The 13,896-nt window shown below is 42.4% G+C and overlaps 1 protein-coding gene across 2 annotated transcripts in view; it reads right to left on the reverse strand.

Annotated features, from left to right (window-relative positions):
• The window catches only part of LOC120994756 (Rab interacting lysosomal protein), a 79,728-nt gene that overhangs the window by 26,080 nt on the left and 39,752 nt on the right, over positions 1 to 13,896 (reverse strand). Inside the window, exons 4-5 of one of the 2 annotated variants that reach the window (XM_040423549.1) lie at positions 7,301 to 7,495; positions 536 to 696 (exon numbers count right to left, since the gene is read on the reverse strand). In XM_040423549.1, the coding sequence (XP_040279483.1) occupies positions 536 to 696; positions 7,301 to 7,495 (356 nt within the window). The remainder of the gene's footprint in view (positions 1 to 535; positions 697 to 7,300; positions 7,496 to 13,896) is intronic. The other variant, XM_040423550.1, reaches the window with a different exon arrangement.

Genomic DNA, 13,896 nt, shown 5'->3' on the forward strand with positions numbered 1-13,896 from the left:
CATAATTGGTGCTCTAATGATTCGTTTACTGGGTTTGGTCTCTGACTTGTTCCCTACAAAATATGGGAGGAAACTTCCATCTCCTCATGTTCTGTGCTAAGAAAACTATTTTCCTGAACTAAAAGCCCCCTAAGACTCCATCTCTTTCTCACTGGGCACAGGTGATCAATACAATCTGAGGTTATACAAACTGACCTTTGCAACCATAGGGGTCCTGGATCATTTTCCCGTAAATTTGCGATCTTTGGATTCAAGTTCAAACGGCTGTTAATGATTCGTAATGGGCTGTGATTGTTAATGTCTGTTTTCATGGAGGTCTTTATTCTGTTAAGGAGTTCCATGCTTTACTCCTGAGACCTTCTTTATATCAATGTGTCTATTTCATAGCTCATAGTGGGATTGGCATTTACTGTATATTTTCATATAGAATCTTTCAGCTGGTTTGTGAAGATTTGTATTTGTTTCTTTGACTTTTGTATTTTGAAATCTTCAATAAAATTAAGAGATTTATTATAAAAGTATTGCAATTAATTACCTGTGATAATACTGCAACTCCTCATTTATCAGGAACAGATTAGTCTTCAGCTCATTCCTCTCCTGTACAATGTGCTTCACATCTTCCTTGGTAAAACAGGGTTGGTTTGATGGGGTTTTCTCACTTCCATCTTGTTCCAGAGATTTACATTCAGATGTATTCTGAAAGTCACATGCCGTACATATAAGCTATGTGTTTGGAGAAAAGTAGGCAGCAATAAACATACCATAAAACAAATTACGAATTAACGTGGTGGAAGTAAAAATAATGCTTAAATTATTTTATAAAGATTTATTTATAGGTATATATTATAATTTTTTTTAATTATCTATATGCCCAGCATAAGGACATCTTTGGAAAAAAGTAACTTGTTCAATAGAACATGTGCTCTATTTATTTGCACATTTGTGAATTAAAAAAAAATAAAAAAATTGCATCTCTAGGCTTTTACACCGCCCTCGCCACTTTCCTTATAGGGGCGTGGAAAGGGTGGAGAGACCAGCCGCCCGACAAATTAATCTTCATTTACGTCAGTTTTCTGGCGTAAATTAAGTAAGAAATCTACTGCAACTCTGAGCTGTTGTAGATTTGGGTTTAGGCGCACGGACTGTTGGAGAATGCGCCTAATTTATGAGGAGGCATCCTCTGGCAATGCAGAAAGCGGCGGTCTTGATAAATCTTCCCCAATGTTCTATTTTTCCTGCATGCTACATTTTTGTTTACCACCACTAGATGGCAGCAGAGAATCACTGCTTTCCAATTATAAAAACCCAGAGGTTTTAATTGAAGGCGCAATGCTAGACGGACGCTTGTGTAATAGGATCAGTTTATAATGCAGTGAGTGAAAGGTGGATCCACTGGTAGAGTACATAAACAAGAGACAAGTGTACATACCTCAGTGCATGAGGGGGTGAGGTAGATGGACACGTACACAGCTTTGGAGCCCAGAACAAGAAAGTATTTACCTTCTGCTCCAACATATCAGATGCCCTCAGAGGGCGGCCCCAGAGATGAAGACTCCATTATTCACAAGATCTTTAGAACTTTTTAGCCTATTGTACCCTCCGTGATTTTGCATGTAAATTCTCACTGAGTCTCAATGATTTCATTGCAAGCAACGTTTAATAATCTGTGGAGGCCTCAGCTCACCGATTTCAAAAGATTCTGACATGTTTTAGTGAGATGTCAAAAGTTTAAGCAGAACATTCACTTTAAAGAAGCACTCCGTTTTTATTTTTACTGTTACCCCTGCTTGAATACCAGGGGCAGATTGGCCATAGACCTTACAGGGAGATTTCCCGGTGGGCTGCTGCCCTAGGGGGCCACCTGGGCCCTCCTCATGGCAGGCCAGAGGAAGTTTTTGGGAATGCATTTTGTGCTGCTGGCAGTATTTAGTGATGGACTGTGGTATTTAGCTCTGTTGGGGTGGTATAATGTGCCACAATATGGTATTGCTGGCCCTGCCTTCCATCAATTTGGAACCAACTACAAAAAGGGTCCACTTTTAGTATTTTTTCCAGTGCCACTTTAAGTTCCCAGTCTGCCCCTGTTTAATACTACAGAAGACATACGGTAATGCAATAACTGAGCTTATGACCCGCTAGAAATTAGATCATAGAATTATAGGCTCCCAGTCAGTGTTGTCCAACAAGAACGGAGTGCTTCTTTAAGCAGGAGAACAAAGTCTGGTATTATTCCTCTCATTAAGGCCTCATGCACATGCCTGTATTTTTGGTCCGCATTCAATACACATTTTTGATTGTGTTGTCCGCATCCTTAACCCCTTCAAGCAGCAGACAGTTTGGACCAATTGCCGGACCCACCCTTTTACTAATCCAAGCCATTCTAAGATTGTTTTCTTGTGACACATCATACTTTATGTTAATGGTGAATTTTAGTTGATACATTTAATCTTTATGCACAAAAAAAATCCAAAATACGCAGAAAATTAGGAAATATTTGCCATTTTCAAAATTAGAATTTCTCTACTTTTGAGATGGATAGTGATACTTCATAAAATATTACTTTATATTCCCCATATGTCTACTTTATGTTTGCATCATTTTTTAAATGTAATTTAATTTTTTCAGGAAGTTTAGAAGCACATTTTTAAGTTTTTAAGAAAATTGCCAAAACCCAGTTTTTTTAAAAGGACCAGTTCAGTTATGAAGTAACTTTTTGGAGCTTACATAATGGAAACAACCAATAAATTACCTCATTTTAGAAACTAAACCCCTCAAGTTTTTCATGATTTTACAAACTTTATTAACCCTTTAGGTGTTCCACAAGAATTAAAGCAAAATGGAGGCGAAATTTTAAAATTTCATTTTTTTGTGCAGATTTTCCATTTTGATAAATTTTTCCTGCAACACAACAAGGGTTAACAGCCAAACAAACTTCAATCTTTATTACCCTGATGCTGCAGTTTACTGAAACACCCCATATGTGGTCGTAACTGCTGTATGGGCACACTGCAGGGCACAGAAGGAAAAGAGCGCCATATTGTTAATGGAGGGCAGATTTTGCTGGAATGGTTTTCAAGTGCCATGTCACATTTGAAGAGACCCTCAGGTAAACCTAGAAAGAAACCCCCGAAAGTGACCTCATTTTGCAAACTACACCCCTCAAGGAATAAATCTATGAGTGAAGTGAATGCTTTGACCCAACAAGTGTTTCAAAGAATTTAGAAACACATGGCTGTGAAAATGAAAAAAAATTACTTTTATTTCCAATAGAATGTTGCTTTAGCCCCAATTTTTTTTATTTTCACAAGAGGTAACAGGAAAAAAAATGCACCCCACAATTTGTTATGCATTTTTTCCTGAATACGGCAACACCATATATGTGGTTGTAAACCACTGTTTGGGGACATGGCAGCGTTCAGAAGGGAAGGAGCGGCATCGGGATTTTCTAACATGTAATTTGCTGAAATTGTTTTTAGGGGGCCATAACATTTGTATTTTTTTTAACCAATGTAGCTGTGCGAGGGCTTGTTTTTTGCGAGCCGTGGTTTCTTTGGTACCATTTTGTGGTATATATGTCTTTTTGATCACTTTTTATAACATTTTTTGTGGAGGTGAAATGGCAATTCTGTCAGTGTTTTTTTTATGGGGTTCCTCTTACAGTAAATATGAAGTGATCATTTTATTTTTTAGGTTGATACGGTTATGGTGATACCAAATTTATATATTTTTTTATGTTTTACTACTTTTTCATCAAAAAAAATCACATTTGTGGTTTTTTTTTTTCACCGATGTAGCTGTGTGGGAGCTTGTTTTTTGCGGTAGGGGCTGTGGTTTTTATTGGTATCATTTGGGGGTATATATGTCTTTTTGATCACTTGTTATTTATATTTTTGTGGAGGTCAGGTGACAAAAACAGAAATTCCATCATTGTTTTTTACATTATTTTTTTTTATGGCGTTCACAGCGCGAGATTGGTAAAACATGATAGTTTTATAGATCAGATCGTTACTGATGCGGCGATACCAATTAGGTGTAGTTTTTTTTATGACAAATGAACGGATATGACAAAAGACAATTTTTATTTTATTTTCATTTAAATTATTTATTTTTTTATTTATTTTACACTAACTTTTTTTTTTTTTTTTTTTAAATCAAGACCTATTTGAATCTTAAAGATCCAGTGGGCCTTATGGCTATATAGTGCATAGCAATATACATCTATTGCAAGGCATTGTTTAGTCAGTGCTATACTTACACTAAGGCTGATCAGACCCTCAGGGTCAGATCAGCCTTAGGTACATGGGAGCCCGGACATCGCAGCAGCAGCGGCCCGGTGGAAGACAGAGGAAGCTCCCTCCCTCCCTCCCAACCCCATGGATGCCTACTGACTGCGGCATCTATGGGGTTAAACGGCCAAGATCGGTGCCAGCACAGATTTAGGAAGTTGCAGCAGACTCTCTCTGCTGATGGTAGCGGCTCCATTCCTGACTCCGGGGCTGTGACACTTTATAGAGTCACAGCCCTGGTAAGCAGTTTGGATGTGACTGTACGTCGAAATGCGTGAAGGGGTTAAATCTGTTCCATGGCCCCGCCTATTCTTGTTTTGCGGACAAGAATAGGCATTTGTAACATAGTGCAGGACCTGCAGATGGGGGAAATGCGGGATGCACATGGCTGGCATTAATGTTCTGCGGATCCAAGATTTGCAGACTGCAGAAATGGATCCGGTCGTGTGTTTGAGGCCTAAAGGCACCTCAAATCATTGTTTCTGGACAGCAGATCGTGATGTCCAGGCAGGGATCTGCTGCTGCCCAGAAAGAATAAATCTGTATGAGGACAAGAGATAGCAGCAGCCATCACTCGTCCTCATACAGTGGAGGTGATCTGTGCATGTAAATGCAGCGCTTCACCTCCACAGGCTATTGTCTGGGAGGAATGCTTCCATCCTGGTAATTGTCTGCTCATTGGCGCAGTGAAATGCGCCTTAAAAATAGAAGCAATGATGTTACATAGTAAGCTTTGGAGACAGCTTAGGTCTCTTCATCAGGGTTAGTGTAACAAGACCTCGATCCCCAACACAGATCAGGACTATAAAGGTTCCTGGGACAGTCACATGTTCTACATCCAATGTTGTGTACCTTATTCTTTGCACTAAATGTCCTGGGACAGGGCAGAAACTTAAAGGGAACCTGTCACCATGTTTTTACATAGTAAACTATAATTTTTACATATTAAACTAAAGGCACCTTAAATCTTGTCTACCATGAGAGTTTCATGCGATCCATCCATAACCTTCTCTGGACCCCCATATCCTAATATATCGCCCCCTAAAGCTTTACTGCCGTTATGCTCATTAGCATAATACATTATTTCCCCTCACACCATCAGCGCCTATTTTGCTCCACCTAGACTTTGATTAACAGCCAATATTCTGCATCTTCGCTCGAAATCGCATCTGAAATCACGTACATGAGCAATTGCCCTTGCCCAGCAGATTGAGTGAAATATAGGCAATAAAGGAAAGTCATGCGGACACATTACTGGGTATCAGGACCACGGGTAAATCGCTATGAGATAGGGCAAACTTACTTATTAGTTGAGGAAGTGGCTCCTTAGGGTACTTTCACACTAGTGGCACGGACCTCCGGCAGGCTGTTCCGGCGGGTGAACAGCCTGTCGGATCCGCCCTGCCGCTAGTTTACGTGTGCCCCCCGGACTGCGTACTGACTATAATGGGGGCGGAGTTCCGGCAAGAGGCAGCCGGACCAAAACTACGACATGCAGTACTTTTAGTCCGGCTGCCTCTCGCCGTGCTGCCGCCGGAACTCCGCCCCCATTATAGTCAATGGGGACGGAGCAGCAGTCCGGGGACACACGTGAACTAGTGGCAGGACGGATCTGACAGGCTGTTCACCTGCTGGAACAGCCTGCCGGACTCCCCTGCCGCTAGTGTGAAACTAATCTAATTCTTATCTTATTTGCAGAAGGAATTAGGGACTGAGCATTACGCAGGGTACTATGTAGCTCATGTGGTTGTGTTCCAATCCCAGCACAACCTCGTTTTCAATGATAAGAATAATGCGCATGCGCGAGATTACATCGATATGGGGCGTTTCTGAGCCGGAGCTGAGGAGCTTGACTCCGGGAAGATATGACTCTTCTCGGCTGAGAGACGTAAGAATTATGCACATTTGCATAGATGGCGGAAAGTGAGGAAAAGATTGTTAGTTAGTTAAATCGGCAGCAGATTTAATCCTAATTGGGATTTATATGACTGGGAAAACACAATAAAGATTTAGAAAGGATAAGTTTAATAGCTAAATTGAAGATGACAGGTTCCCTTTAAAGCAAGGATGAGGTGTCGTTGCCACACAATTAAAGGGAACCTGTCAACATGAAAATGCAGTGCAGTCTGCAGGCAGAATGTTATAGAGCAGAAGGAGCTGAGCAGATTGATATAGTTTTATGGGGAAAGATTCAGTAAACTTGCATTTCACTCATTTATATTCCTGCCGATTCTGCTCATATGAAACTGAAAGTGGCCCGTGTCATTTGGTGTTGGTGTATTGTGGACTTGGCGAGTCCTGGGATTTTTGCGGCCGATGCAGTGCTATACCCTATTGAGATATTTTGATTGTTATGTACTAAAATACAGATTATACTGCGTCTTTTCCTATAAAACTATATAAATCAATCTGCTCTGTAACATGCTGCCTGCAACACAGACATGTTCCACCTGACAGATTCCTGAGATAACATCAATTTAGAGACACCGCTTATCTGTAAGCCAATTAAGGACTCATTCTCCAAGCTCTTGTTTCTCAAATGTCCATTTATCACACCATGTCTCTGCTCTTTAGCATATACGGTGGTGTTTCTTCAGACCCTTTGGTATATTATGCCTGATGAAGAGATGCTATGTAACATCGTTCCTTCTATTTTTGTTAGTCATTAAAAAGGTATCATACCCGCAAGACACATTTGTTTCTCTTATTCAGGGAAATAAACCAGTATTTAAAGGGGTTCTCTGGGCTTTTGATATTGATGACCTATCCTCAGGCCGGGTGTCGGACGCCTACCGATCTGATATTGATGACCTATCCTGAGGAAAGGTCATCAATATTATAAACACTGAGAACTCCTTATTCTCCTTGAGACGCCTTATTGCATTTGAGGGATATGTAATATAGAACTGAAATTTCCATATGGCTTTATACTGGGCATGACTACAATTTCCCATCACAATGTGCAATTCTACCGTCTGATTTACAACAGGCTGTCGCTCGGTACCAGCACATACCATATTTTTATCGGGGACAGCTTGCGATACAGAGAGCCTCTGTAACATGGCATCTATCTCCTTCTGTCTTTCTTGCAGCAGGTTCTCCAGGTCGGTCTTCCTCTGCAGGGAGCTTTTAAGCTGAGCATGGACAACAGAGACTTTGCGTCTCAAGTCTTCATTCATATTCATGAAGCGGTTCAGCTGCTCCTGTAGCTGTAATGCAAGAGGAACTCAACGTCAGCCACACACAGCGACCATAAATTAGCTATAGGAAGCATAATAATAGCTGTAAAGAAGCAGAACAGGTCAAGAGGCTCCTATATCCAAACCTGCAGCCATGTTGTTATTCAGCCCCACTGAGCAGGACACTGCTTCTGTCTGTGGTCTGGATGCATCTGCAGAACGTTGGGGGTATTTATATACAGGGACAAGGAATGGGGATGTCATGAGCAAGCAGGTTATAGTTAGCTTTTTAGACACGCACTTACAATGTGGACAGGCTCATCGGCGACACCAGTGAGGGTCTCCGCTGACCAACTCCCACCGATGTGTCTTAGGCATGCGGCTGAGAGATCAATCATTTTTGCGAGCAAAACCCAAACACATTACACACAGAACAAAGCAATACAAAGAAGAATCAAAACAGAAATGAACCCAATCCCAGCCCTCCAAATGGTGCATTATGCTCTCGGCATCAAGGGCCTAAACACCTTGCTCCTTTAAGGGTTAACAAACATGTACATAATGCTTAAAAAGATAAAATAAAATAAAAACACTTTCATAAACAAACATTAACAACAAGGAAAACTAGAATTCATGTCCTCACACGTACTGGGGTTTTCCCATATATATCTGTCACTTGTGTGTGAGTCACAGAACGGTCATGCTGACAACCATCCATCCAGCTTATCACCTTTATGTCCTATAAAACAAGGTAATATAAGCATCCTTAAAGAAGCTGACAGCAGAGGGCCACATAAACTGTGGTGTACGCCTCTCACCATGACACACTGGTTCTAGAAATGGGCAGCCGGCACTACATACTGCTATACTGTATAAATAATGCATACAGAACAGATAGCAGGTGACAGGTGCTCTTCTAAACTGAATGTTCCAAGAGAAGCTTTAAACCGAAACCTAATCTCCATCTATTGCACCCAGGGTCAGAAGGTCGCCATAAACCTTTGCTCTGTTTTTAGACTGCTTGTCTCACATGGGTAGGTGGCAATAAACTTATCCTGTAGCCATTTAAATAGCATACATGCTGCCAGGCAGGATGACAGGGCCACGTGCTTCTCAGGGAGAAAGTCCTTACTAGTGCTTCAACAGAGGATGCTATCTATAGTCATTATAGGTGCTATTTCCCTTACACCCATGACCACACCCTTGAGAGACCGCCTTCATCCAGGACAGGAACTTTCGTGGAGAGCTCTTAAAGGATAACGGTCATATTATTATTATTTTTCTTTGCTAAAGTGTAGGGCAAGTGATAGGTAACAATTTTGCAATAGACTTTATTTAGCCAAAACTTTTATTTTTGGTAGAAAACTGGGGCTGAAATGGCCCTTAGCAGCTTCAAAAGAGCGTTGCTAACCGCCACCCGTCCATTAGAAAAGACGGGCTGTGCAGCCAGACGCTGTGCTTCTGCCTCGTGCTTCCCTGGGAGACAGAAGGATGGGCACAGGAGTCTTAGGCATTAGGGGGAATATAAATGTAATTTTAACTCCTAAGACTCCTGTGCCCAGCCTTCTGTCTCACAGGGAAGCACGGGAGGCTGAAGCATAGCGTCTGCACAGCCAGTCTCCCCTTTGCTAATAGGAGACGGATGGCCCTTAGCAACGCTCTTTTGAAGGGTGCTGCTAAGGGCCATTTCAGCTACCAAAAATAAACGTTTTGGCTAAATAAAGTCTATTGCAAAATTGTTACCCATCACTTGCCCTACACTTTAGCAAAAAAATTAAAAATAATTACAGTTATCCTTTAAGGAGGGGCTCTGCCCCTATACCACCAGTTAATTGCGAGAACTTGTTCTAAAACACATCTAACTCAAACTCTTTTTTTTCTAACACAAACACACTTCGTGTGCTGTCCGCATCTGTTGCTCCGTTCTGTGGTCCGCCAAAAAAATATAACCTGTCCTATTCTTGTTCGTTTTGCGGACAAGAATAAGCAGTTATATCAATGGCTGTCCGTGCTGTTCTGCAAATTGCGAAACGCACACGGACGCCATCCGTGTTTTGCGGATCCGCAATTTACGGACCACAAAACACACAATGATCGTGTACATGAGGCCCAAGGAGGAGAGGCTGAAAAGAAATCTCACCCACATGCCTGGCAGAGGTGATAGCCACCAGAAAAGCAGTTTTGAAAGACAATGTTTTAATAGATAAATCCTGCAGAAGTCTCCAGCATTCTAGACAAAACTAGATTAAGATCCCATGGGGGAACGGAAGATCTGATCACTGCTTTAAAGAACCTCCTAATCCATGGATGATTGGCAACAGGGAAATCAAAGAAAGCACTAAGGGCAAAAACGTAAACTTTAAGGGTGCCAAGTCTTAGGTTCTTATCAAGACCCTTTTGTAAAAAAAAATCAAAAAATTTTGACATAGGAGAATTCAAGGGATCGACCGGGACTTTAGAAAAATTTAAGAAGGTCTTCCATCCTCTGAGGTAAATCGTAGAGGTTACTTCTTCCCTACATGATAAAAGGGTATATATATATATAACTTCCTTAGATAGACCCTTACGCTTTAGGATTTCCCCTTCAAATACCAGGCTGTTAGATGAAGGTTTCTCACTTCCGGATGGAAGACAGGACCCTGAAACAACAGATCCTGCCTGTCCGGACAAATCCAGGGATCTGCAAGTAATAGCTTCCTGAACCAAGTGAACCACGTTCTCCTTGGCCAGAAAGGGGCGATTAGAATGAGCCTCGTCTGTTCCTGCCTCAGCTTCTGTAATACCCTCGCAAGACGTCTTAGGCTGCGTTCACACGGGCGAGATTTCCGCGCGGGTGCAATGCGGTAGGTGAACGTATTGCACCCGCACTGAATACCGACCCATTCATTTCTATGGGGCTGTTTACATGAGTGGTGATTTTCACGCATCACTTGTGCATTGCGTGAAAATCGCAGCATGCTCTATATTCTGCGTTTTTCACGCAACGCAGGCCTCATAGAAGTGATTGGGGTTGCGTGAAAATCGCGAGCATCCGCAAGCAAGTGCGGATGCGGTGCGATTTTCACGCACGGTTGCTAGGAGACGATCGGGATGGAGACCCGATCATTATTATTTTCCCTTATAACATGGTTAGTAAACTAGCGCTGGAGGGGTTAAAAAAATAAAATAATAATTTAACTCACCTTAGTCCACTTGATCGCGTAGCCCGGCATCTCCTTCTGTCTTATTTGCTGAACAGGACCTGTGGTGAGCATTAATTACAGGTAAAGGACCTTTGGTGACGTCACTCCGGTCATCACATGATCTTTTACCATGGTGATGGATCATGTGATGACCGGAGTGACGTCACCAAAAGTCCTTTACCTGTATTTAATGCTCACCACAGGTCCTGTTCAGCAAAGGAGACAGAAGGAGATGCCGGGCTACGCGATCAAGTGGACTAAGGGGAGTTAAATTATTTTTATTTATTTTTTAACCCCTCCAGCGCTAGTTTACTATGCATTCTGTATTCAGAATGCAATTATTTTCCCTTATAACTATGTTATAAGGGGAAATAATACAATCTACAGAACACAGATCCCAAGCCCGAACTTCTGTGAAAAAGTTCGGGTTTGGGTACCAAACATGCGCGATTTTTCTCACGCGAGTGCAAAACGCATTACAATGTTTTGCACTCGCGCGGAAAAATCGCGGGTGTTCCCGCAACGCACCCGCACATTTTCCTGCAACGCCCGTGTGAACCCAGCCTTAGAGGAGGCAAGGCATACAGAAGCTGATCTGGCCATGGAAGAGAGAAGGCGTCCATCTTTCGGATTTAGAGAAAAGAATAGGTTGTATTTTTTGTTCTGTCTGGTTGCAAAAAGGTCTACTTGAGGTTGGCTCCACAGCTGAACTATCTGACTGAAGACTTCTTGGTTTAAACACCATTCTCCCTGATCCAAATGGTTTCTGCTTAGATAATCTGCCACCTTGTTTTCTGTTCCCTTTAAGTGTACTGCCTTGATGAAAGGAAAATAAGGAATGATTAGAGAAAAAATGTCTGCGGCTAAGGACATAAGATTTTCTGACCTTGTCCCTCCTTGCCGGTTTAGGTAGGATACCAGCGTGGCACTGTCTGAAGATTTTTACTCCCTTTCCTCGTATTTTGGGTAGGAATTCTCTTAAGGCCAACAGAACAGCTCTCCCTCATATTCTGAGAATCCTGACTCTGTTGAACTCCACACCCCCTGCCAAATCCCACACTGACAATAAGCCCCCCACCCGCTTAGACTGGCATCCGTGGTGATGGTTATTTGCTCCTGTAGATCCCAAGGGAGGCCCCGAGTCAGATTTGAAGGTTCCAGCCACCAGGTTGAGGATTGTATCACCTGAGGGGTGAGAGGAAGTGGGGCATCCAACGGGGACAATGATCCCTGCCACTCTTTTAGAATCTGCCATTAAAGCGTCCTGGAGTAAAACAGGGCCCAACTGACAGCAGGTATCGTGGAGGTCATTCTGTCATCCCTTGCCTGATAGCCTCAAAAAATAGAACTACCAGGGACCGCACTTCTTCTCTTATTTGGGATATCTTGTGCTGAGGGAGGATGCAACGTTGCTTCACAGAATCCAGAATCAGTCCTAGAAACACACATTTTTGGGAAGGGGTCAGGTTTGACTTTTCCCAGATTATCTGCCACCCTAGCTTTGCTAGAATTTCTATTACTTCTAGAAGACGAGAGGTTAGAAGGTCTTCCGATTCTGCCACCACTAGAAGACCGTCCAAATAAGGAATAACCAGAATGTCTCTTTCCCTTATTTGGGCCATAACCTCTGCCATCAGTTTGGTAAAAAGCCTGGGGGCCTGAGATATTCCAAACGGAAGTGCTCTGTATTGTAAATGATGAACTTGGCCTCCCATAGACACCGCCACTCTGAGATATTTTTGAAAATCTGCATGAATTGGGATGTGATAATAGGCACCCTTTATGTCTATGGTCTCCATGACAGTTTATGAAGAGATGTTTTATTGCAGACTGTACGGATTCCATTCAGAATTTTTTGTATGTTAGGTACTGATTTAAGTCTCTCAGGTTTATAATCATTTTGAATGATCGTCTGGCTAGAGTACAAGAAAAAGGGACGAATAAAAAACCCTCCCCTTCTCTGAGTTTGGAACATGAACAAGAACCTTTTTCTTTAAAAGGGAAAAAACTTATTGTCTTAGTGCTAAGTCTCTTACAGAATTTGGAACCAGATTTGTAATTTTTTATCTTTCCGGTGGGGGAGAGAAACTCTAGACGAAACCCGTCTTTTATAATACCAATAATCCAAGGACTTGACAAGATTTTTTCCCAAGCCTGAGAAAAGAGAGAAAGTCTTCCCCCCACGGGACAGTAACAGTCATTGTTGACCAGCCTTGGGCCCTGAAGTGGACTGGGTATTAAAGAGGAATCCCTTATCCTTCCTACCTCGGTTTTCCTTCCAATTATTCAGCTTTTGTCTGTTCTATTGAAAATGTTTCTGTTGTCTTTTAGGGAGTCTGGAAACAGGAAAGACTTTTTTGTTGTCAGAGGCCTTTTCTAAAAGGTTGTCCAAAACAGACCCAGAAAGGAAATCTCCCTGGCACAGAATAGAGCAAAGCTTATTATTTTTTTGAATAGATTTTTGTTCCCTAGATTCATCCACCTTCATAGTGGCTCTAATAGCCTTGAGCAGAGAATCCGTATCCTCAGGGGAAAATAACGGTCTACCCGTGGTTTCTTCATCTGAGGAAGAGTTTGAATCTTCTAGGATCTCTCCTTGCTCATTCTCATCTGAAGACTCTGAATCGGATACAATATTAGAGTGACCCTGCTTGCCCGAGGCTGAGGAAGGGAGGCACTTTTTAAACATTGTCGTTGAATTGGAAACTTCCGATTTACCAATATCTATGATACTCTGAAGTTAGTGACGGGGATTCCTCCTCTACCACCTTGTTCACACAATGCTGACATAACTTAAACCAGGAAGGAGCGAATTTTTTCTTGCATACAGCACACTCTTAGTTCAGATTTAGTGCTAGCTTTCCTAGGGCCCTCTTTGATAATCTAAAAATAAAATGAGAATAAGCCCCTATCAGACACTGAAGGCGGGGATTGACCCCCTTACCCCACCAGGAATACCGGTGTGGCGTCCTGACCCTCCTGGACATCAGCGCGCTGACTCCCCTGTTCCTCCATGGTACCAGACAGGGATATAGCGTTTTCCATAAGTGGATCCACAGATGCTTGCAGGCTGGCTGGGATCCTTCTGACCGTGCGCTGAAGGGTTTAAATACCCTAGGTCGGGTCCCTGCTGCCGTTCCCTTGCAGCAGGGGATGTCCCTCCCCTTACTTCCGGAACGCTCCTTCACAGTAGCCACATGCGTTCCAAATACCGGAAGTTGCGGGACGCTCAGAGCACGCCGAGAAAAC

The sequence above is a fragment of the Bufo bufo genome, chromosome 3, assembly GCF_905171765.1.
Source record: "Bufo bufo chromosome 3, aBufBuf1.1, whole genome shotgun sequence".
In the NCBI taxonomy this organism is placed as follows: domain Eukaryota; kingdom Metazoa; phylum Chordata; class Amphibia; order Anura; family Bufonidae; genus Bufo; species Bufo bufo.